Raw genomic sequence first — 24,479 nt, 5'->3', positions numbered from 1 at the left:
TTATCTATTTAAGCACTTCCCGACAATTCATTCCGGGCTCGCCCGCAGCGCATTGCTTTAAATGGAGCCGGCTCTATTGCCGTCTCCATTGAATGCAATGCGCTGGACAGCTCCGGCCCGTTTCTAATGAAACGCGGCTAGGAGCAGATTTTCGGGCGACTTGCGCGCACCAGTCACGCGATTTGCGGATGCGCATCCGTCATGCGATCCGCAAATCGCGTGAAAAAACGCCCGTGTGACTAAGGCCTTAGAGAAAAGAAGGTTTCATCTCCAACACAGAAGGGGGCTTTTTACTGTAACAGCAGTGAGACAATGGAACTCTCTGCCTGAGGACATGGTGATGGCAAAATTGATAGAGGAGTTTAAGGGGGGAGTAGTTGTCTTTTTTGAGAATAATAATAAGCGCTAGACATTAAATAACCAGTGGGTTTGTTGATCCAGGTCTTAAAGTCAGGTAGGAACTTTCAAACATTGATCCGGGGATATTCTGACTGCCCTTATAGAGTCAGATAGGATTTTTCCCCACCCCCACAATGGGCTAAATTGTCTTCTGTCTCATTGTTGTTGTTTTTTGTCTACCTCTGAATTAACAAGTGGGGAAGGTGGAAACAGGCTGAACCTTGCCTTCTTCCAGCCTAGCATACAATGTTATTATGTTACTATGTAAAATAAATTTAAAAAAGACCTTTAAACTTCATGGTGACTAATTTTGAATAGTCTGACCAATAAAGTTGACAAACCAGAACTAATAATGTTTAATGAAAAATATGACATAGTGGGAATAACTGAGTCAAGGTTGGATGAAAGTTGTGACTGGGCAGTTAACTAACAGAGTTACATTTTGCTCAGAAGAGATTATAAAAACCAGAAAGGGTGCAGGGGTTTGTCTTTATGTCAAGTCCTGTTCTGTTAAAAGCACAAACTATGGAAAGATATGTTAAGGAAATTAATATTTAAAGTCTTTATGGATATAAATATATGGAGGAAAAACACATGATAAAATCCTCAAAGAAATTTGCAATCAGTCACCAAATATAACGGAATTCACTGAAAATCTATTACTAAGGCAAGAAGTGGCAAATCACAATAAGGTAATTATTATGAGAGACTTCAACTATCTGGTTATAAATATGGAAACTGAAACATACAGCTTTCTGTTAATAGCTAAAGACAATTCTGTTTCCCCAACTTGTGCAGGACCCAACTAAAGGGAAGGTGCTTTTGAACTTATTATTATTAACCAGTGTACCTGACAAAATAAGAAAGGTGGAAGTTTGTGGGCACCTAGGAAATAGTGACCATAATATAATAACTTTCCAATTGTCTTTCAATAAGCTGTTTGGTTGAGGAGCCACAAAAATACTGAACTTCAAGAAGGCAAAATTTAATCAGCTCAGAGATCCTCTTAACCTTTTGTCTGGGAAAATGTCCTCAAAAATTAGACATTAAGGGATTAGTCACATGGGCGCATCCGGGCACTGATGCGCCGGTCTTCCTGCACCAAGAAGACGGCCGCACCTACAGTGCGGAAAACTCTCCGCAGTGCCGGAAGAAAGAACACACGATCGACAATAGAGCTGGTCATGTGTTCTTTCTGCCGGCGGTGCAGAGAATCGTCCGTACCTGCAGTGCGGCCGTCTTATCCTGCAGGAAGACGGGCGCATCGGCGCCTGGATGTGCCCATGTGACTAAGCCCTAAGTAGCAATTTTTTTAAAGCATCCTGAATAGTCACTGTGATCGGTTCATACCTTATTGAAATAAAAGAGTTATGAACAGGAGTAAACTAATATAGCTAAACAAAGATGTAAAGGGGGCAATGAACAAAAGAAAGCATTTAAACTTCAAAAAACAAGAAGGTAGTGAAGAAACATTAAAATGTCCTAAGGAAAAATACATTTTGTAAAAGGCAAACAAGAGCAGCAAATGTGGAAACAGAAGGACTCATTGCCAAACAGAGTAAAACTAACCCTAAAATGTTTTTCATTTAAACAGTAAAAAGATTAAAACAGAAAGTGTTTGTCCTTTTAATTTAGGGCAAAAGTATAGAGGGGCTACATGCAAAAAGCAAATCTATGACAAGTAAAATAAAGAGTGACAAAGTGAACTCTCCATTAAATGTCACTCGTCTAACTGAGGGAGAAATTTAGAGCTGTCTTTAAAAAATTATCACTGGGTTCTCATGGCCTCTGGGTTTAAAAAAGGGGTGAAAAAGTGAGCCCAGAAACTATGCGCTGGTAAGTCTAGTTTCTATTTTGTTTAAAATTTTGAAAGGTTTCTAAAAGATGCTATCCTGGAGTAACTCAAAAAAAATAGTCATATAACTCCATCGCAACATGGCTTTATGAGGTATCAGCACTGTCAAACCAATCTGATCAGTTTCTACTAGAAAGTAAGTTCTAGACTTAGGAGAGTCATTGGATCACATAAATATAAAATTTATCCAAAGCATTTGATACTGTATCGCATATGTGGTTAGCATATAAAATGAGAATGCTTGGTCTGGGTGAAAATGTGTGTAAGTGGATAAGTTACTGACTCAGTGATAGAAAGCAGAGCATGGAAAACATTAAAGGGGTTCTGACATTAAAAAAAAAAAAAAATTTTACTCACCTAGCCTGGCCAGAACCGATCGCCAGGCATGTCCCCTCCAGCCGGCATCTTTTTCTGTGGCTTGTAGAAGCAGAGCAGGAGCGGTCAAAATGACCGCTCCTGCTCTGCTCCGTCCATCAGTCACTTCCGAGGTGAACGGACGGGCCGCCCACAGCAAGCACGTCACAAGCAGTGCTTGCTGTGGGCGGCCCGTCCGTCCTCGCTGAACTCCGAGATTCTGCGCGTGCGCAGTGGAGACGCGGCCCGTCCTGACTCCTGTCAGAGGGCACCTCTACACTGCGCATGCGCGCAATCCCGGAGCAGCGCGGCTCATGGAGGAAGAAGCAGAAGAACAGCGCCTGCCGGGAGATGACCCCCCCCCCCCCCCCCGGTGTCAACAACAACAGGAGACAAGGTAAGTATGAGGTTTTTATGTTTTAGCAGCCATTAAACCGTGGATTCCCTGTGTCCATTAGGCAGACCAGGGAGCAATGGCTGCTAAAGCATAAAAACATTATTCATGTCAGAGCCCCTTTAAAAGAGGAATCGGTGCATATGATGAGAACATTGTTCTTACTCTATAGAAAATCACTGGGTAGACCACACATAGAATATTGTTAGAGTATTGGGCTTCAGTGCTCAAAAAAGACATATCAGAGCTTAAGTGTGTTCAAAGGTGGGCAACTAGGGTAATAAATTATCTCACTTCATTGTCACATTAGTAAATTCAACTTATCACCATGACAACATTGTCTGGAGAATTGCAGTGTTCTATTAAAAGAAGTCAGCTATGAAAGTGGTGACTTAATAGGTACATTAGAGGTGCTAAGGGGGTAATAAAAAAATCCTGGGTGTGAAACCAATCTAACTTCTTATTATGAAACACATGCATAAAGACATAGAAAAGAGTATACTGTTAATAGAAGAAAAAGTTACATCAAGCAATTTATTAGAAGGCACGGATCATGCGCATTGAAGCTGGCATGATTAGAGGAGTCCATATAGTGTCTGAGCCTTTGGGAATAATGTGATGCTACAAGTAGAGCAGATCTGCAGCACAGTTTAACTAACAGTTGATATTGATTGGTTTATATTATAATTCACGTTTCCTTACTTTATGAAGCTACATAGATCATTACATTGTGTCAGAAATATTTAATGAGTGGGAGGTAAAGGTCACATTGCTGCTTTTTTTTGCGCAGGTTAATGCAACAGGTAAATACAGCTTTTGAAAATATAAAAAAATGGCTCATTTAGATTGAATAATGACACTGGCAGCAATAATCCTCCAGGTAGCAGCGAGTATTTAGTATGAAACATTTAAAGTTAGTTTATACATTAGCAGGTAGGCTAAATAAAGCTCCTTTTAAAAGAAGTGATAAATCGTTTGCACAGAGTTCGCTCAACCGTTCGTTCAAAAAACTTATACAGGTAGATAAATCTTTCATATTTTGTTCACTTGCTAGTTTAGTTGTTCACATTCACTGTACCAGTGAATGAGAACAACTAAATGATCGTTGTTTACATGTAACAACGTTTGAACAATGATTTTTATGCCTGCATAAAATGAATGGCAAACGAAAATTGAATAAATTCTTGTACAATGTTCAATTGTTGGCCATGTCGACCATGAACGGTTATCATTCAAATTTGCACAGTCTAATGATGTTTTGAATGATAATCATTCCATGCAAAAGGACCCTCTGGTATTCTTCACATGGGTGTGATTTAGTCCTGTTATGCAGCTGTAATTATTATGGCCACATAACGAGATGAAACAAAACCATTGATTTTAATGGCTTCATTTTCGTTAGCAATATTCTTGTCTGTTAATAGTATGGAAAAGAAAAGATAGGACTTACTCTATCTTTCCCGCATGTAGTTAATACTATGTGTGGGAAAGATAGGGCAGGACTTATATTCCTGCTGCTTTATTCAAACTCGCATACACTAGCACTAAGTTTTCTGAGCTTAAGAAGAAAAAAAAAAACATCTTCATGTGCAAATATGCTCCGTAGCAGCAAGCGTAGTTGCGCATATGTCTATCTGTTTTTGCCCTAACAAAAGAGGGTTGTCATTAGACTCCTTACTGCATTGAGCTGGCTGTGTACTGGCGAAACCAGCTTACGAGCCTACTTCAGATACACAGAAGAGCATGGATTTCTTTGATCCTTCGGAGAAGCAAGTAACTTTAGGCAATAACTAAAGGCACAGCTATGCACCAGAAACACATCAGAGAGGTTTTTGTAGTGGTGGTCATCTTTCACTTTTTAATATTTCTGAAATTAAGTGGATTTTTTATATTTTTTTGGGTCTCCAGATGAGCTGGAATTCTTTTCAGTTTTGATTTTGACCAAACCACTCCATGATGATTATGCTAGATTCTGGTGTTAACAATCACAACATTTTGTGGCTTGCTTGTGCAAAATATTTGTGATTTTTGGTGGTTTGCACCATCGTTCGGCACTTTTCTGAAAAGGGAACGTGGCTTATCAGGATGAGATGTGGCCACCCTAGACCAACATATTTATGTATAATTTATGCCAGAAATTGTCATCAATTTTACTAGAAATGTACACTAGATAGGATCTGGTGTAAATTTCAGTGTAAATGCATAGAGGTGCTGAGATGCACCTAATATATTAAAATGTGTATGGCTCTTCATGTATTAAGTGCATGCACTGGAGGAAATATTAAGAGCAAGGTTTTAAAAGGCCAGGCTCAATAGATTTCCTCTTCGTTGTTTGAAAATACCTGCTAATTGCTAATACATGCTGTTAGACAGAGTAGCATGAAATTGCTGACAGATTCAATTTAAGTCTCTGTTTACATTAGCCTAATACCTATTGTTTCACAATAGAGTCTTAATAGGATACTGGACTTCAGGTGGAATCCAAGGAACCTTGACAGTTGATTTCTTTGGTGGTTCCAGTTAGAGTTTCCTTTTTTTGCCATAAGAGTAGCTTTGTTGATAACTAACCATAGATTAAATATCCACCCTTTTTATATTACATCTTTAAAGCAGTACAGCTATGTATACATATGGGTAATGCTTCTATCATAGATTCTGTTCATGCATTGCTATATTTTCAGTCCTCGATGAAACCTGAATGACTCCAGTATAGGTAAATGAGAACTGTCAACTCCAACATTGTCTTCAGGTGCCAGATTCATCATAAACAGAAGCTACAATGCTCATTTGCACAGAGTCTAAGAACTCTTTTTTCTGATATAGAGCCCCAAATCTACTGTAAATAGAATAAGTTAATAATATTGTCAGGTTTTGCTCCTGGGACCTGTAATTCTATGGGTTTCTAGGAGCACACAGCCACAGGTGTGGTATGATTGAGCTGGCTGGGTGATAAGAATATGCTTTGTCTTTTGTTTATTTTTTCCTTTTCAGCAGCTTTACAATTACTTGTTGTGTTAAGGTAACATAGGTAGCGCAGAATAGTGTTGTAGTATACCAGAGATTTAGGCCTCCTTCCCACGAGCGTGACGGGCTCCGCAGCGTAATATTCCGCTGTGAAGCCCGTCACGGCGCCCCCCAGAGCCCCTATACTTACCTGCGGGAGATAGCGTGAAATCGCTTCCCCGCCCACCGCCGCGCGTCACCGCCCGTCACCGCCCACCGCCCTCGCGTCACCAGCCGTGTCACGTGCACGGCCGGCCGTGTCACGTGACGCGGCCGGACCGCGTCATTTGGCGTCATATGACGCTCGGCGGTGGGCGGGAAAGCGTTTTTTCACGCTATCTCCCGCTGGTTACAGCGGGAGATAGCGTGAATGGACGGCTTCCATTGACTGCAATGGAAGCCGTCAGTGCGTACAGCCCGTCCTCACCCGCAGAAAATAGAGCATGCTGCGGGTGAGGACGGGAGAAATCGCGGTGCGTAATTCCGCGGTGGAATTACGCATCGTGAGCATTGTGCTATTAGGTTCAATAGAACCTAATAGCTGCGGGCAACGCAGCGGATTTTCGCCGCGAATTACGCGGCGGAAATCCGTTCGTGGGAAGGAGGCCTTAATAAATGCATCACCAGGTCATTTTGAGGGACAAAATGCAGTATATATGTTAAAAGTCAAAATAAAAAACACACTTTATTATGGAAAAAATAAACATAAAATTTTTATCACTGTGCTGGTAATGACTCATATTATAAAAATATTAGGTCTGTTGTCCTCTTATCCTGCATGGTGAACTACATAAAAAAAAGATGCAGAATTGCTATTTTTTATTCATCCGTAATAAAAGTCTCAGGTACCCCAAAATGGTGCAATTGTAAACTAAAGCAATAAACAGGGACTCCCACAACTCATTTAAAAAGGGGCAATGCAACTACAGCTCATCCTGCAAAAATTATTAGCTCACTTAGTTCCACTGGGAGAAACTTAAAAATGTTATGGATCTTGAAATGCAGCAATTTAAGTGCAATTATTTTATTTTTTTAAGTGTTACTATTGTGGAGAATAAAAAAGATTGTAAATAATAAGAGATCTGTGCAGATCTCTTTTTCTTTACAATCTTTTTTATTTTCTTCTTGGGGGAGATTCTCTGTTTAGAGAACCCCCAATTGTTTCTGCAGCTCTCCCTATTATTAGAGGATATGAACTGTCCAACAAACAACTAACCGGTGACTTTTAAGGCGCTCTCTGAATGTTGTTCGCATATTTGGACTATTGTGGAGAAGTAGTAACACAAAGGCAAAACTACATAAATTTGATATCACCATAATCGTATTGACCCGCAGAATAGAGATAATATGTCATTTATATTCCCCCCCCTTTAAAGAAAAAAAACTATGCTGGAATTTCTGGGCCTCCCCTCAAAAAAATAATAAAAGTTAAACAATACATTATATGTTCTCCAAGGTGGCACCATTAAAATATAAAACTCATCCCGTAAAAAACATTAGTTCATATGACTATATGGATGAAAATGTATAGCTCTTGGAATGTAACAATATACACATGAAAAAAATTGCCTGGTCATTGAGATTTAAAATAAGCCAGTCACTAAAGGGTTACGCTTTTCTACATCGGTAATAATAATAATAAGTATGCTGAATATGCCTATGTTCCTCTGTAATGGTAGTTGCAGAGCAGTATATAGGGCCTTAGACTACAGATGCATACGAATGCAGTGTATATTAGCTAGTGAGAGAAGTGGTGCGGCCATCCTTGTTTATCTAGTACCGGAGGGTCGCTTGATCATAAGCTTATTAGGTTCCATTTGATACCAAAAGCAGGCATAGTTCTTACACTGTACAATAATACAAATATAGTATGTAAAATTTTGTGAATTGCAATTATCCCTTAAAACGTCAGTGGTTACCATACTAAATATTGAATATTTCTATTAACATTAGATTTATTAAATGTCACAGAAATTTCTGCTATTGATAAAATATCAAAAAGTAATGTACATGTACAATGCACTGGTATCATTTACTAGGAATATAAAAGAAAAACAGATTTAACTTAAAAAGCAAAACTCACAGTAGGTGGAACAGTCTCAACTGAATCTCACAAAGATGTGCTTTTGGTAAATTGTTAAAGTCTTTGATCAAAGATTGAATCATTTTTGACATCAAAGAAAATGTGTTAAAAGAGAAACTTTTCTGCATTGCAAATCAATCCTAAAATAAAATCCTCCAAATATGTCAGGAAGAGGAAACTGAAAAAGCAAGAAAATGCATGATATCACCAAAATATCAAAACATGTCATCTACAAGCAAACTAAGACTGCACATGAAAGCAAGAGAAATAGAATGCACATGCCAGGAAATATTTCCTGTTCCTCTGTATAAGTTCATATGACACATATTTAAATATACTGTATAGTCTGAATACTAAACACAAACACATGCAGTAATAGCAGAGTTTTTGAGAGTTTTATCATAAAAGAAGACTAATATTATATTTCTGCTCATAAGATTTTAGAATTCTTCACATGGTAGTCAACAGCCACTATAGTACTATGCTTATTCTTTACAGCAGAGGTCCCCAACCAGTGGCTCATGAGCTACATGCGGCTTCTGACCCATTGCTGTGTGGATCATCATGTCAGTCCTGAGTTGTGACAAGATGTACTGGCAACTGTGATTGCAAACATATGATAAACACCAAACAGTGCCAATTCAAATGCCACAATATAGTGTCAAATGTCACAGTGAAATATCTCTCAGTATATGATTTCAATAACATGGTATCTTGTGTTTGCTCATTTAGGATGAGGCTACATGGCAATTTTGTCCGCGGTACATATTGTACATTTAAAGATCGCACTAAGGCCCTGCTACATTGCATTGTAATGCAAGCGAATGCAGTTGTACTGCAACTTGCAGGCTGCTGAAACCCGAATATTACAAAAAGCCTATCAGTTTGGATTACTTGTAATTGTCATGTCCGCAACACATTTGTAAGCAATGTAGCACGGCCTACATAACCCTAGCCTAAAAATTTCTCTCCTCCATTTACATGTGTGAATGTGACCCCCAACCATTGCCAAAAGTTAAATGTGGTTCACAAAGTACAAACTTTTGGGACCTCTGCTTTAGGGCAAGTCACACAAAATAACCCTTACATTCCCATATATTCATGCCAGCCATGTAAAAGTGCACACTTAATAATATCACTCACATAGAGTAGTAATCACTAAATTCTAAAGCTAAAGTCCTAATGGGACATCAGCTACAGCCCTGCTATTTAGTATAGGCCCATAAAAAGCTTCATAGATATATTCTGAAAAAAAATATCACCAAACAAATATCCAGTTAAAAAAAATCATTAATACATGACTAAACAACACCCCATATTCAAAAGAATATACTTTGGGTAGTATTTTAAGCCAATTCATTTGGGAGGCCAAAAACCCAATTTATTAAAGTAGTGGCACATATTGGCAGGGTGCTGGTCAGGGTCTTTTTTATAATGGGTGCACTGAAGTTAGGAATTTGTACACCCGGGTACAATAAGTAAAAGTTATTGATATTTCTTATCCTACCTAGAGGAATTCCTTGGCATATTTGTAATCATGGGAACCTTATTTTGCCTTGATTAGCCATGTTTATTTGCATACCAACACATCTATTATTATGTTAGTCTTCAATGTGTGGTACCAGAACAGCTTTCCACTGCTGACAGTGATTTGACAAGAAAGTTGATGATCCTGGAAATGCAATTTTCCAGAAACTTCTCTGTGACCAATTTCTAGATGTTGATGTGTTCATTCCGTTTGGCCTCAATACTTTACAGGTGTCTTTAACTAAGATGTCAAGGTTGAATGTGTTGCCTACATATACTTCTTTGAAAAACAAGAATAAATGCCAGTGCTTTATAATTGAATGTGACTATGATAGTTCCACATTAATAGTGCCGTAGCAGAAATAACCTGTGTTGTCATTACTATTCTATGGGTAAGTGGCTAGTTGCAAACTGCCTACTTGCAGAAGTTCATTGATGCACAGCCAAACATTAATCATAATAATTGAATATTGTATTCTGTTCCCACTTGATCAAATCATTGGCAGGGCTTTAATCATTTTAAAATGTATTCTATTTTTGCCTGGATAACCTGTGTACCTACTCATAAGCAAACACTTTTGGTTAAAATAATTGTGTAATGTAACAAAAGAAGAAACTGCTTTTTGTGCTTCCGCATTGCAAATGACACTTAATGTGCATTCTTCCTAATGCTGGCACTGTAGCTTTCAATTAAAATTCAAGGAGACAATAACCGGAATGAATAAGAATGGTACTTTGGCTTTAATATAAATTCATGATGTCTCACGGAGCAACATCAAGAAAATACAAAGGAAATATATCAACAGGATCCATCTCAAGATTTTACATGCAGTATCTTTTCTCTAAATCACTATAAAAATGTTAATGTCTGACTAAATATTAACTACTCAGGTGATGCATTAAAAAAAAAAGATAAATAATTTGTCCAATGCCTACATTTTTGGATTTCAGTATTTGGAAATTAAAGGAGTGTTCCTATTTTGGCCATGGACAAATGGTAGCCTGTGGAATTTACCGCAGCTTGTGGTGCGTCATGCAGCCTATTCCATCCTGTGTGAAAGGTCCATTCAATGATTCCAACACTTCAAATAAAATCCTCTCTTTATAGACTTGAAAAGATTTGCACATTGCTCTGTGACCTGAGTGATTAAAATAAGAGTCGAAGATGAATTTACACACGATTTTCAACTAAATGTATACATTACCAGTAATAATATTTCTTGACATTCTTAAAATGACAATTATGCAACTTTTTTTTTGATGCACATATAAAGCCACTGGCTGTAGTCTGTTTATAACAGCCGGTCTATTTTAATGGAGAACTCTATTCAAATATTACATCCCTGCCAGCAGAGGAAATAGGTGGTGTTCATGATCTCTGTCAATTCACTATTTGTAGAATCAAGAGGTTAACACTATCTGTGCAGTGGCAGTGGGCAGGACAGAGTGGAGTTTAGCTCCGACCCTGCCCACCCACTCCCATTGCAAACGCCAGATTGGAGGAGAGAGGCAGAGAGCTGGTTAGGGGGAGGGAAGGGGGGAACTGCTTAGATGGAAGCGTATATCGGCCAGCCATGAAAACCCGACCGATATACACTCGTGTAAATAAACCCTAACTCTGTAAATCAGTTCCATTAAATCTAAACTCTATTATGTGATACGTTGCTATTATTCAACTAATTTCAGCCTTGAAATCTGTAATATACTAAATGTCCTATAGGGTTTTTCTGATATATTTATTTCCTATGCAAAAGAATAAATAAAAAAATATACTCAGCACAGCGCTGAAACGCCGACTATGCGTTCCAATGATATGGCATACAACAGGTGACTGCAATCGGTCTGCAGGCCTGGTGACGTCCTGTAAATCTGTCTTGTTGGCTTCTAATATAGAAGCCCAAAAGCAGGTTTATGGCAGATCACTGATAACAACTCTGCCAGCCTCCCATTGGCTGCAGCTATTACATGGGTAAACAACATTATAGTTCTCTGTCTTTTTGTCTAAATTATTGTTTGTGACATAAATTGGTCACCATGTTGTGTTGATCGAATATCCCAAAAATCAATTTTGGGTTGCAATGCAAAAAAAAAAAAATGTGTGTGAGGTGTGTATACTTTCACAAAGAATGTTTATTTAGATTATGTGATTATCTGTAGTGGGTATATGATTACATGGGTCCTTATCCAGCAGAACCTTATTCTCCTCTAGTTATTGACATCACTTGCATGCTCAGCTAATCTAAGCATCTATATGTATGGGGTGGATGGAAGGAATAGCTGTCAGCTGAAGGAACATTCGGTTAACAGCTTTCTAAAGCATATAGCCTCCTTAAATTTATCCACAGACTTGTAAACTAGGAAAAGTAGATTACTATATGGTCCATTGGGGCCATTCTGAGCAGAAAAATGCAGTGTAAACTTAAATAATATGGAAGAGATAAAAAATGGCTGTATATTGTATGTTTAATATGTATATATTACTGGATCAGTCAGACACAAGAAACTAATAATGAATTTATATATGAAAATTTAATAACCTGCTGGTGCAGCTCAAAAACCTTTACCTTGATTTACTAGTAAGGATATTAATTATATACACATTTCAAAGTACCGGTAGTTTTCATGGCAAAAACTTTAGACAATCTATCCTAAGGAAAGGTCATCAATAGTTAATCACCAGGCACCTGACCCATGGGATCCCTAGTGATCATCTGATTGCATGGTTGTCAGTGTAGTGGGACTCATGTGCATCGTACGAGATGGGATGAGGAGTAGCCTAAATGGCTTCACTCCCATTGAAATCAATGGAAGCTGAAGCAGCTATAAGACTAGTGGCTAGAGATGAGCGAACGTACTCGGTAAAGCACTACTCGTCCGAGTAATGTGCTTTATCCGAGTACCTCCCCGCTCGTCCTGAAAGATTCGGGGAGCGCCGCGGAGCGGGGAGCTGCAGGGGAGAGCGGGGAGGAATGGAGGGGAGATCTCTCTCTCCTTCTCTCCCGCCCGCTCTCCCCTGCTCCCCGCCGCAACTCACCTGTCAGCAGCGGCGCTCCCCGAATCTTTCAGGACGAGCGGGGAGGTACTCGGATAAAGCACATTACTCGGACGAGTAGTGCTTTACCGAGTACGTTCGCTCATCTCTACTAGTGGCACTTCCACCACCGACACTAGGGATGGGCTCAGAAGTGTAATAGTCTCAGCAGCTCCCATTGACCTCAATGGGAGTGAAGTCAGCTAGGTCACTTCTGGTCCCGTCTTCCATTATGCAAGGCCATGCCGACAACACTGACAGCCAGGCCAAGCAATCAGGTGATCACCGAGAATCCTGAGCAGCAGGTCCCCAGTGGTTAACTTTTCATGATTTGTCCTGAGGATACATCATCAATAGTTTTTGCATAGAATGCACAAGCACATGAAGTTGAAATATTAGATTTTTTTAATAACTAATTGAAATTGCCTTTTAATTACCTTGCTCATATACAGTGTTAAATTGTGTAACACAGTTGGTCAAAGCCTATATCATTGACTCTTGTTAATATATTTCTTTTACTAGGTCTTATTCGCTTACAAGAGCTGATTAAGGCTCCATCTAGGTACAATTTGAGACTTAAAATCCGTCAGTTACCTCTTGATACAAAGGATGCCAAACCACTTCTGAAAGAGATGAAGAGAGGCAAAGAGTTCCATGTAATCTTTGATTGCAGCCATGACATGGCAGCTGGCATATTAAAACAGGTAAGCTCAAAAATAATTGACCAGAATTACTGCAATACAATTCTATTGTATATGTACAAATAAATACTATGCTGTTCTGAGTATATTGTAATTGATAAGCATTTGTATCTTTATGGAAGTATTTTCAGAAATAAAAAAAAACGAAATATCTTTCTTAGAGCTTGAAGTCCTATAGCATGACGGAGTGAAGAATTTACAGGGTAGTCCAAAGTTATGGAAACACCTGAATAAATAGAAAATGGTGCTAAGGAGCCGCTATCTTGGAACCAAGTCAATATTTTCAAATGGGAAGAGGTGCATTTGACATATATTTTGATAGAGAATTTCACAAGGAATCTGAATCTGTGCTTAAATGTCATGCATCTTTATTCCCGACAAAGTTATTAACAATATTTCCATGACATGGAACACAACAACTATCTACCAGAGGATATGCTCAATGTGCTCCCCATTGTTTCGAATCATAAAGGCTATCCTCTTCTCCCATTCATGATGCACTGAGAGCAACATATCAGCAGAAATGCTTGCACAGGCATCCAGGATCCACTGTTGCATCTGACCAGACTCTGGATTTTCATTGTGTAAACCCTGGGCTGGACGTCACCCCACAGGTAGAAGTTCAAAGAGTTGAGATCCAGTTAGAACAGGGGACACTCAAACCAGCTATTATTCCCAAACCACTTCCACAAAAACTATTGATCAAAAAACCTGGAGACATATAAATTGGTGGCCTCCCTAATAGATATGGCTAAGGCATTGATCCCTTTTCTGTGGCTCCAAAAAACTCCCCCTTCACTCTCACAATGGAAGGAAAGAGTAGACCTGCTATATAACTTAGAGGAACTATCTAGTTGGAAAATGGGCACACACGATGCTTTTGTGCAGAGATGGACCCCTTGGAAGTGGATAGCTTAAACTTCAACCCTACAGGGGCAAAGAGAACAATGAGTACTAAGTCAGTGGTATATATACAACTGACACATTAGGAAGAAAGCAACAGGACAAACCTAACCTTAAACGGCCAAACAAACCTGAAAGATAATCCCAGAGATGGGACATTGGCGAGACCCCGGACATGGACATGGACACGGACATGGACACGGATGCGACTGTGGAAAATATTGGACCCTGTTGATTCCATATCAAGAAAGAGACCTTGAGACCGAGATGGCAACATAACTCCTATCAGCGTGGACTCTGTTTCATCTTCTCCTTCTACCTACCCCCCTACCCACGCTATGTGTTTTACCCACATTGTAAGCTAATGAGTATGATTGTACCGTCCATGTGAGACACTCTTTTGTTGTGTTACTTGTTTGAAATATGGAAAAACTTCAATACAAACTGATTGCTAAAAAAAATTGGAGACATCAAGGCCATGATGTGGAGGGGCACCATCCTGCTGGAAGAATTTTAGGAATGCACCATCTTTGTTGCACAGTAACGGAAATACCTCATCAAGTAACAATTACATATACTTGGCAGCAGTAAGGTTACTGTCGATGAAGAATGGGCCCACTATATTTATACCCCACGCATTGCACCGCACCATGCTTTCTGTGTGCCAACCATCTTGGAGGGAACTTTTTAGTTTGGGTTTGTGTTGGACCAGAAGCAAAGGTTTTGTTTGTTGATTTCCCTATTCACGTAGAAGTTTGCTTCATCACTGAATAATACTGCTTCTCTGAAATGTGGGTCCCATTGCAATTGGTGTGACACCCATTCCACAAATTCAACACAGTGATCAGGACCATCCTCATTGAGATGATGCAGCAACTGGGTATTGTACAGGTGTCATTTGTGCATAGCCAGTTTCTACCTTATGGTTGTTCTACTCATCCCGCTCTACTGTGACAGGCACCAGGTGCTACAATGTGGGCTCTTACAGAAAAACGTCAGGGTGGCCATTGTTGTTGCTTTATCTGTGGCAGTTTTGTTATGTTTACCTTGTGGCAGGTTCAAAACAGGACCCTTTTGCCAAAATTCGGCAAGCAATTTGCCAACTGTGCCATGGTGGATGGGCATTCTACTAGGGTGCCAACATTGAAATCTACTGCAATTACTTGATTCTGCACTCCCAGGAGATCAGTGTTAATCTTGCAGTCGTATCTGTATCTGTAAAGAAAAAATTGCTAACTTTTGCAGGAAAACGTATTCACACTTAAGCACAGATCTGGATTCCTAGTCAAATTTCCTATCATATGTCACTTGCCCCCCTTCCCATTTGAAAATATCGACTTGGTTCCAAGATGACAACTTTCAAAATGCCTGCTGCGTTTGGCACTGTCGCCATGTTTGGCACTTCACACATTTGCCCCGTTCCCCTTAGCAACATGCCACACACAGAAGGAATTCCCAACTACTGTTTTCAGTTTATTGAGATGTCTCCATACCTTTGGACCACTCTGTGCATTAGAATTCTTGTAGGTACCTAATTCTGTGTTAATAGTAAATTTACAGCACCTTTACATTTTTAGACATAAAAACTAATTCTTTATGTTTATTTTGAACAAGCATCTTTTTCCTGTTTTCAGAGACACATCTTTCTGGACTAAAGGTTTCCATATATATTAGACAAAGTTGATGAAAATAGATAATTTCAACCAAAATCGTTGTTATTTTGGTGAACTTTTACAATAAATGATCATTTTAACCAACCAATTTGGAATAAAGTCAGCCGTGTTTGAAAATTTTCCTTAAAAGAACATTTCCAAAAATATGTTTTGATCATCTCTCAGTGTTATTGAACATGTATGGCTAGTTTAAGGATTGTGGAGGCCAATACGAACTAAAATGTGTGTCTGCAAAAATCAACATACTTCCATTTAATGTGTATCGCCACCTTCATAGACCAGGATGGATGTCATTAGAAGCATAATGAATATTAGTTTTGTTCAGTTGTCAACATATACACAGTTTAATGCTGGTCTCACACAACCAGATTCCGTTGCAGAATCCATAGGCAGCATCCGCACAGAGCATGCGCCTTAAATGGTATGCATTGACAGGTGTATGTTTCGCTTTTTCCTTCACACTCGTGGAAACGAATTGTGATTTCCAAGAGCGAAGGAAAAATCACAGCATGCTCTACTTTGCTGCAGACAACTTCTATTGAAGTTAATGGAGGCCGTCCAACCCACAGCCCATCTGCAATAAACATTGTGGATAGGCCGCGGGTAAAAAAAATCTGTATTGCGCATGACCGAAGGCAAGTGTCCGCGGTCATCCTCAGTAAAGAAATTACAGGTATACTGGGTCACTGGCTGTGGTCGGAGACAGATTCTGCTGTGGGTTCCCGCATGCGGAATCCGACCCATCTGTGTAAGACCAGTTCTAGGCTTACCAAAGTATGTTTACAAAAGATCTATAAATACACTACCAGATTTACATCTCAAACACAGAATTTCTTGCGTCTTAAGCTCCTTTTAGACACAACGAGATGCTTGATTCTCGTTTGCCTGAGCAAATAAGCTGGTGACATTATTACTGGCTTACTCGTGCAGCCTGCTTAGACGGCACAATTCTGGTTGAGAATCATGCAGTTCTCGCTCCCTTCTCATTCAGTTTTTTACATTCCTAAGTAATCTTGTAGATATGATACCTTTTAATGGCTAACAAAAATGCATGATGTTACAGCAAGCAAGCTTTTGGGGATATCGCCCCCTTTTTCAGGCTATGATGAAACTAGTTTGAATGGCACATAATTATAACATACAGATGCAGAGGGGAGGGGAACACATTCCTGTTGATCTAACTTATGATTTGGAGGGTTGTCCTACTCGAATCATATATATATATATATATATATATATATATATATATATACATATATATATTTTTTTTTTTTTTTTTTTTTTTTTGCTTGAAAACTTCATAAAAATTCAGATCTTAAATTGTAATAATGTTTGCCATCCACTAGGTGGTGCTGCATCTCCTTCCATGTGCAAGTTGAAGGAAAGATAAGACACATCATAAAACTGTCCTGAGCTCAGTGGACTGATTTACGATATTCATCTCCACTCTGTCTATTTTAAGTTTTGAGTGCAAAACTGTCTCAAATTTCTGTGTGTGAACATTTATTAAGATCAACCGGAATGTGTTCCCTCCCCTCTGCATCTGTATGTTATAATCATGTGCCATCCAAACTAGTTTCATTCATTAGCTTAACGAAGGGGCGATATCCCCCAAAGCTTGCTTTCTGTAACGTCATCCATTTTTGTTAGCCAATAAAAGGTATCATATCCACAAGATTACTTGGTTTCTCTCACTGAGAACAATCACACATTGCTCTACTGGCTATGGTCGCCGGGGATTGGCTGGCTCGGATCGCCTGCGAGAATTTTCGCAGCGGGATCCTACCCGCATCCCTGCAGGGACCAGTGCGGCTTTCACCTGCTTCCGCGGCTCCAGCTCTGTGATGTGTTAGCTGCCACCCAGATGGCGCATGCGCAGAGTGAAGCCGATGCGCCGGGAGTGACATTTCTGTGCGGGCAATTTGAACATGCCGCGATTTGTTTTCCACGTGTATTTTCATGCGGACAAATTGCGGACGTCTGCATAGGATTGCGTTTTGTAATGCAATCCTATGCAGGTGGGCATAGGCAGAAATTCAGTGGGAAATCCTGCTGCGGAAATTACGCCTGTGAGCAGGGGGCCTAACTCGGTACCAAACCTTTTTTTCATTTTACATTCCTATATAAAACACTGAATGAGCAGTGTTTAAATTGCAAGAGAAGTTCACAAGCCAGCATTGATTTCTATGCCAGCTGAAACTGAACAACGAACGAGAAAATTCTCGTTTAAACATTGTCTGGTGTTACACCAAATGAATATCATTCACTTTTTTGGTTATTTCTATGATCTTGTAAATGATAATTGTCCCATCTAAATGCATCATTAGACTCTGGCAATCCAGTAAGCCACAACTGAAGTCACATAAGAATTGCTAGATTCCATATTTTACAATATATCTAAGCTCTGATCTACAATGCATAGCTGTGATCCTTTCGCCCTAACCACTGGCTTTTTTTAGATGGCCTGCTTTTTGTCTGTGTTTTCCACCTGCAATTGGAATTTACAAACAAAAATAATTGCATTTGTGTTTTACACTGCCTAAAATAATATTTTGGAAAAAAAAACAAATAACACAGTAGCTCGCTTAATTATTACTTAAAGTAAGAAAATCATGGGATGGTTTCTTTGCTATCTGCTCATGCTCAGTAAATATAAAATATGACTGAGGCCTCGGTCACACGACCATTTTTTGGTCCGATCTGCAGACGACCAAATGCATCCCAATGGGAGCGGTCACATGTCCGCTTTTTATACGGATGTGCGATCAATTATAGGACACAACGATTCGCAGAACGCGCCTATGTACATTCAAAAATCTGAGCGCAGGGACCAATCAGGGGCAGCTCTCAGCTGTCATTCAATAGCTGAGAGCTGCCACTAATTGGTTCCTGCGCTCAGCCAATCAGAGGCAACACTCACTCACCCATTCATGAATTCATGAATGGGTGAGTGAGAGCTGCCTCTGATTGGTGAGGGCTGTGACCAATCAGAGGCAGCCCATTCAGCAGGCGAGGATTTTAAATCCCCGCCTGCTGAATACTACACAGAGCAGTTCAGGAGAAATGCCGGCCGAACGCGGCTGAACTCCGGCTGCAGGGAAAAAGTGAGTATAATTTTTTTTTATTTTTACACATTTCAGGATGCTTTTCAGGGAAGGACTTATATTTTGAAGCCCTTCCCGAAAATTCATCCAGCGCTCGCCAGCTGCCCATTGCTTCCAATGGAGTCGGCTGTATTGCCGGCTCCATTGAATTTAAGGGGGAAACAGTGCTCCTTTGATCGGGCCCGTTTCGCTGAAAATGCTGCTAGCTGCAGATTTTTCGGCTAATCGTCGGCCCCGGTCACACAATTTGCGGATGCGCATCTGTCATGCGATCCGCAAATCGCGTGAAAAAACGCCCGTCCTGTCCACGGGCCAATTTTCACTGCCTTCCCTGTGGCGATAATCCGGCCACGGGGAACGCAGTGAACACTTTCCATAGCGTTGCTATGGAAAGTGCAGCCTCCTGTCCACGAGTGGATAATCATAGCGATTCTCCACTTGTGGGATTTAAATCACAGCATGCTGCGATTTGCTGCAATTCTCCATGGTGAGCCTATCTGCCAGATAGGCTCAGCGCAGAGAACTGTCAGCTGTCATCTGCTCCCTGGCGGTGGCTACGCCCATTGCAGGTGCCCTTAATCATCCCCATATTTTAGCATAATTGTGAAACCCATAGATTTTAGTTGTCACACCAAATTTATTTGATAAATGTAGTCAAATTTGGCATATATGGAAAAAAAATGGCAATGCTTCTCTATCAAGGGATTTATTCAGGTGAGGCTGCCTGTCCAGATCTCCCGTAGCAGATCTCCACCATGGGGGCCACCCGTGGGGAGCAGGAGACTGTTGATGATTCTCCGCACTGAGCCTATCTTACAGATAGGCTCAACTCAGAGAATTGCAGAAAATCGCAGCATGCTGCGATTTGAATCCCGCAAGCAGAGAATAGCTATGATTCTCCGTTCATGGACGCCATGGCTGCACTTTCCATAGCAATGCTATGGAAAGCTTTAGATAGCATGATTTGGCGGAATCACGCCTCTGGACATGCAGCATAACTAGTCACATGACAAATAAAATAGAAATCTGAATACATAACTCCTTTCGAATGAATGGGACTCTTTCTATGGGTCCAGATCAGTTGGATATTAGGACAAAATCACTGCAACTACTTTTGACCATATGTACAAGCAAATATTGATAAGTCCTCTCGTCCCCCTCCCCGTATCTTCTTTTTTGTACCTAATGTACTGTATTTTATTATGTTGTGTCGGAGATCTGACAATTGTTGTAAGGTGATAACTCACCTTTTTGTTTCTCTTGTGTTTCAATAAAAAGAGATTGTACCAAAAAAAGAGGAAATCTGAAGGCATGTAAGGCATCTTGAGTCCATATAATGACCTTCATACTATTTGATGAACTGTATCAGAAATTTATCTTTCACTAAACTTAGCAACACATTAATAAACAGGGTCAGCTAGATAGTCACTCGGATGATTAAATGTGTTTAATGTAAATTGATAAATACATTTGTACTTTTCATTCACATTTTATGTAGCGTTTTAATTATTAGAAAAATATTATACACTTACTTATTGATTTGTTGCACTTTTCAAAGATGCTGCGAAATAAATATATGTTTTGAAATGCCATACACTCTAAATTCATATTTACAGTTTTGCAGTACTTAAAATCCCCCAGAATGTTGTAAATATCTAAAACTATTTACTTACAAAAAATATTCAGGCTATTGTGAAAATGTATTGCTTAAAGCCTTGCAGTATGCATTATTTATAAAGTTATTAATATTGCAGTAGTCTAGCAGTGAGCAACCTTTCATTTAATTTTATTGTCAGCTAAAAGAAGTTGTCAGTGGCAGAACTATATTTTTTTATTTTAAATTGCTAAATGCATTGCTAAGATTTTCTAGCAGCTCGTCTTATTCAAAGTATAACGTTACACAAAAAATTGCTATCATAGTGTTTGTATATCCACACAAATACATACATGCAGTATAGTCCTATTTGGCAATATGAAAAATTTCAATGCGTGGAACACAATATTATTATCACTGTGGGAGCTTTTAAATTATACCATGATGTAATAAGTTATAACACTGGCATTTTTGCAGCTTTTTTATTGTAAAACTCACTTAATGTACTTTGTAAAAGAAAAAAAAAACTTTATTCTTTGTCTTACAGGCTTTGGCAATGGGAATGATGACAGAATATTACCATTATATTTTTACAACTCTGGTAAGTAAAACTCTTAAAGACTTTTCAGAATACATCATGTGTACATGAGGAATAACATTACTCCTGACTAGAGATGAGCGAGCACGCTCGGTAAGGTCAGTTACTCGAGCAAGCCTCGCTCATCTCGAGTAATTGCCTTCTCCTCCGAGCATGCTCGGGGTGGGGGGTGGAGGGCGGTAATGAGCTGCGGGAGGTAGCGGGGGGGATAGAGAGAGAGATCTCTCTCACCCCCCCCCCCCCCCGCTCTCCCTTGCCGCCCCCGCTGCCCCCCCCCCCCCCGAGCACGTTCGGAGGAGAAGGCAGTTACTCGAGATGAGCGAGGCTCGAATAGCTGACCTTACCGAGCATGCTCGCTCATCTCTACTCCTGACCATTATATGGTATCCTGAATTTTCCCCTCTGCAATGATTAATTTTTTTAGTTTTCCATGCACTTAGCTCCACAGTGGATGGAGAGTAGCTGCTATATTATCTTCCATGCATAACACACAGAGAAAAGAACATGCTTTGCGCCTTTAAATCTGTCTCACATAAAGTCATAAGCAGCAGCATGGAGAAGTAATTAGAAGTGAATCTAGCACTGGGGATAGAAAACTTACTAGTTGCTACAGTAGCCTCTCTATGCCTTTCATTCTTTTTTGAAGCTACTCACTCCTCCTTCCTCTCCACAGAAATATGTCGGCTGCAACTATAGGTGCTTTTCTATATTGAGTGCTATAGTTGACAGATTTTTGGAAAAAATATATATTTACTACAACCCTCGTTGAATATCAGGCAGAGTATTTTTCACTGAGGCAGAGGCAAAGTCTATAACCTAGGTTCTAAAGCCCTTCACAGTATAGATGACAAATTAAAATGTAGAATTTTTATTAAATAAAATTAGTATAATAAAAATCTACATTTTAAGTTACGCTGTCTATACTTTGAAGGGCTTAGGCAGAGTAGCTTTCGAAATTAAGAAATTTCTGGGTAGTTTCTATCACTTTGGAAGCTCACTTATCTAACAAATGTGCAATGGGGCCCGGAATTTATTCAACATTGCCCTGAAAAAACAAAGAGTGCTGTCTTCAGTTTTGTGTCCAGTAAACAGATTTGGGCCACATTGGGGTATCTATAAATCTAGGAGAAAGAAATTGCTATATTTGGGGTGTATATTCATTTCCATCTGCACTGTACAAAGAAAAAGCTATCTTTAAAATCACACATTTGTAAAAAATGTTGTGCTTTTTTCATTTTTCTCACCTATTTTGCATTATTCCTGTAAAGCCTGTGAAGTTAAAATATACAACCCAGCCCTATAGAAATATATTAGCAGGTCTAGTTATCAAAGTTGGGTCATTTGTAGGGTTTTTATGTTGTTTTAGCAACCAATGTCTCAATAATTATTTGTGTTCAATAAGCCACTGTATACTTTTTTGGGCCCCGCTCAGTATCCAGAGATAAGATTAGGGTCACATTTAGCATAATTCTGAACACTGGAGAAACAATTATACATTTTGGAACACACATCCTCATGTTTATGGGAGCTGTGTACAATAAAATCTATCTTTAACCCCTTAAAGACACTAGACATACAGTTACATCCTATGCGTTTCCGGTATGTACGAAGGTGAATCTTACAGCCTATAACCACCAGCAACAGCTGCAATCAGCACTCCCGCTGATCATTACTGTAACCCTAAAAATCTGACAGCAGCAATTAAATGCCCCGATGAATGTTTGGGGGTCCCGAAAGGCCCGCTGCAATAAGATAGTGGGGTTCTGTGTGGTTGCAATTGCAGACAGGGGTCTTCTTAAAGGCCACAGGCCTCCATTGCATATTGCCTTGCAAGCCATGTGACTTGATAGACTGTCTCTCAAATCATGGTATAATATAATACTATGGTATTACATCATACTGCAGGAGCAAGCAAACCATCGCATGTCCTTGCGATATCACTGCATTTTTTAACGCGATTGTCAGGCCTTAGTCACACAGGCGTTTTTTCACGCGATTTGCGGATCGCATGACGGATGCGCATCCGCAAATCGCGTGACCGGTGCGCGCAAGTCGCCCGCAAATCGCCCGAAAATCTGCTCCTAGCCGCGTTTCATTAGAAACGGGCCGGAGCTGTCCAGCGCATTGCATTCAATGGAGACGGCAATAGAGCCGGCTCCATTTAAAGCAATGCGCTGCGGGCGAGCCCAGGATGAATTGTCGGGAAGGGCTTAAATATATAAGCCCTTCCCTGCAATTCATCCTAAAATGTGTAAAAATAAAAAATATATATATACTCACCTTCTCCCGGCAGCCGGAGCTCCGCGCGGCCGTCCTGCAGTGGGTGTGACGGGGGTGTGAGTCAGACCTGTCCCCTGATTGGCTCAGCGCTGAGCCAATCAGAGGCATGTCTCACTCACACCCATTCATGAATTCATGAATGGATGTGAGTCAGACCTGCCCCTGATTGGCTCAGCGCTGAGAGGCAGCAGTCACTCACCCATTCATGAATTCATGAATGGGTGTGTGAGTGAAACCTGCCTCTGATTGGTCAGGGCTGTGACCAATCAGAGGCAGATCATTCAGCAGGCGGGGATTTTAAAGCCCCGCCGGCTGAATAGTGCCGAGAAGCAGTTCAGGAGAACTGACAGCGGCCGCGGCTGGACTCCGGCTGCAGCGGAAAGGTGAGTATACAATTTTTTTTTATTTTAACACATTTTAGGATGAATTGCAGGGAAGGGCTTATATATTTAAGCCCTTCCCGACAATTCACCCCGCGCACGCCGGCAGCCCATTGCTTTCAATGGAGCGGCTGTATTGCTGGCTCCATTGAATTCAATGGGCAAACATTGTTCTTCTCTGTCACAGCTGTTACAGCTGTGGCAGAGAAGAATGATTTGTCTTCTATATGTTCTCAATGGGGTCGGCGCTGCTGCCGCCGGCCCCATTGAGCGCATATAGAGAAGAGAACAGGAATCGCAGATAGGTGCGATCTGCGATTTCTGTTCTATAATTTATCGGACGAGCGCATAAAAAGCGCTCATGTGTCTGATACCATTGCAAAGCAATGGTTTTATAAAATCGCCGGACGCATGAGCAAATCGCGGCTAAAAACGCCCGTCTGACTAAGGCCTCAGTGAGACTTTCTAATGTTAAAAACACATCGCAAGTTTAAGCTTTGTAATTTTTGTGCGATGTGTTTTTAACATTAGAAAGTCCCGTTGACTATTGCTTAAAAAAAACGCAGCGATATTGCTGCGTTAAAAAAACGCAAGTGGGTA

At 40.2% G+C, this 24,479-nt stretch overlaps 1 protein-coding gene across 1 annotated transcript in view; it reads left to right on the top strand.

Annotated features, from left to right (window-relative positions):
* The window catches only part of GRIK2 (glutamate ionotropic receptor kainate type subunit 2), an 843,071-nt gene that overhangs the window by 341,225 nt on the left and 477,367 nt on the right, over window positions 1-24,479 (top strand). Inside the window, exons 4-5 of the mRNA XM_066608100.1 lie at window positions 13,169-13,350; window positions 21,169-21,222. Coding sequence (XP_066464197.1) covers window positions 13,169-13,350; window positions 21,169-21,222 — 236 coding nt within the window. The remainder of the gene's footprint in view (window positions 1-13,168; window positions 13,351-21,168; window positions 21,223-24,479) is intronic.

Source organism: Eleutherodactylus coqui, chromosome 1 (genome assembly GCF_035609145.1).
Source record: "Eleutherodactylus coqui strain aEleCoq1 chromosome 1, aEleCoq1.hap1, whole genome shotgun sequence".
Taxonomy (NCBI): domain Eukaryota; kingdom Metazoa; phylum Chordata; class Amphibia; order Anura; family Eleutherodactylidae; genus Eleutherodactylus; species Eleutherodactylus coqui.
This window is presented reverse-complemented; position numbering and strand designations above follow the sequence as displayed.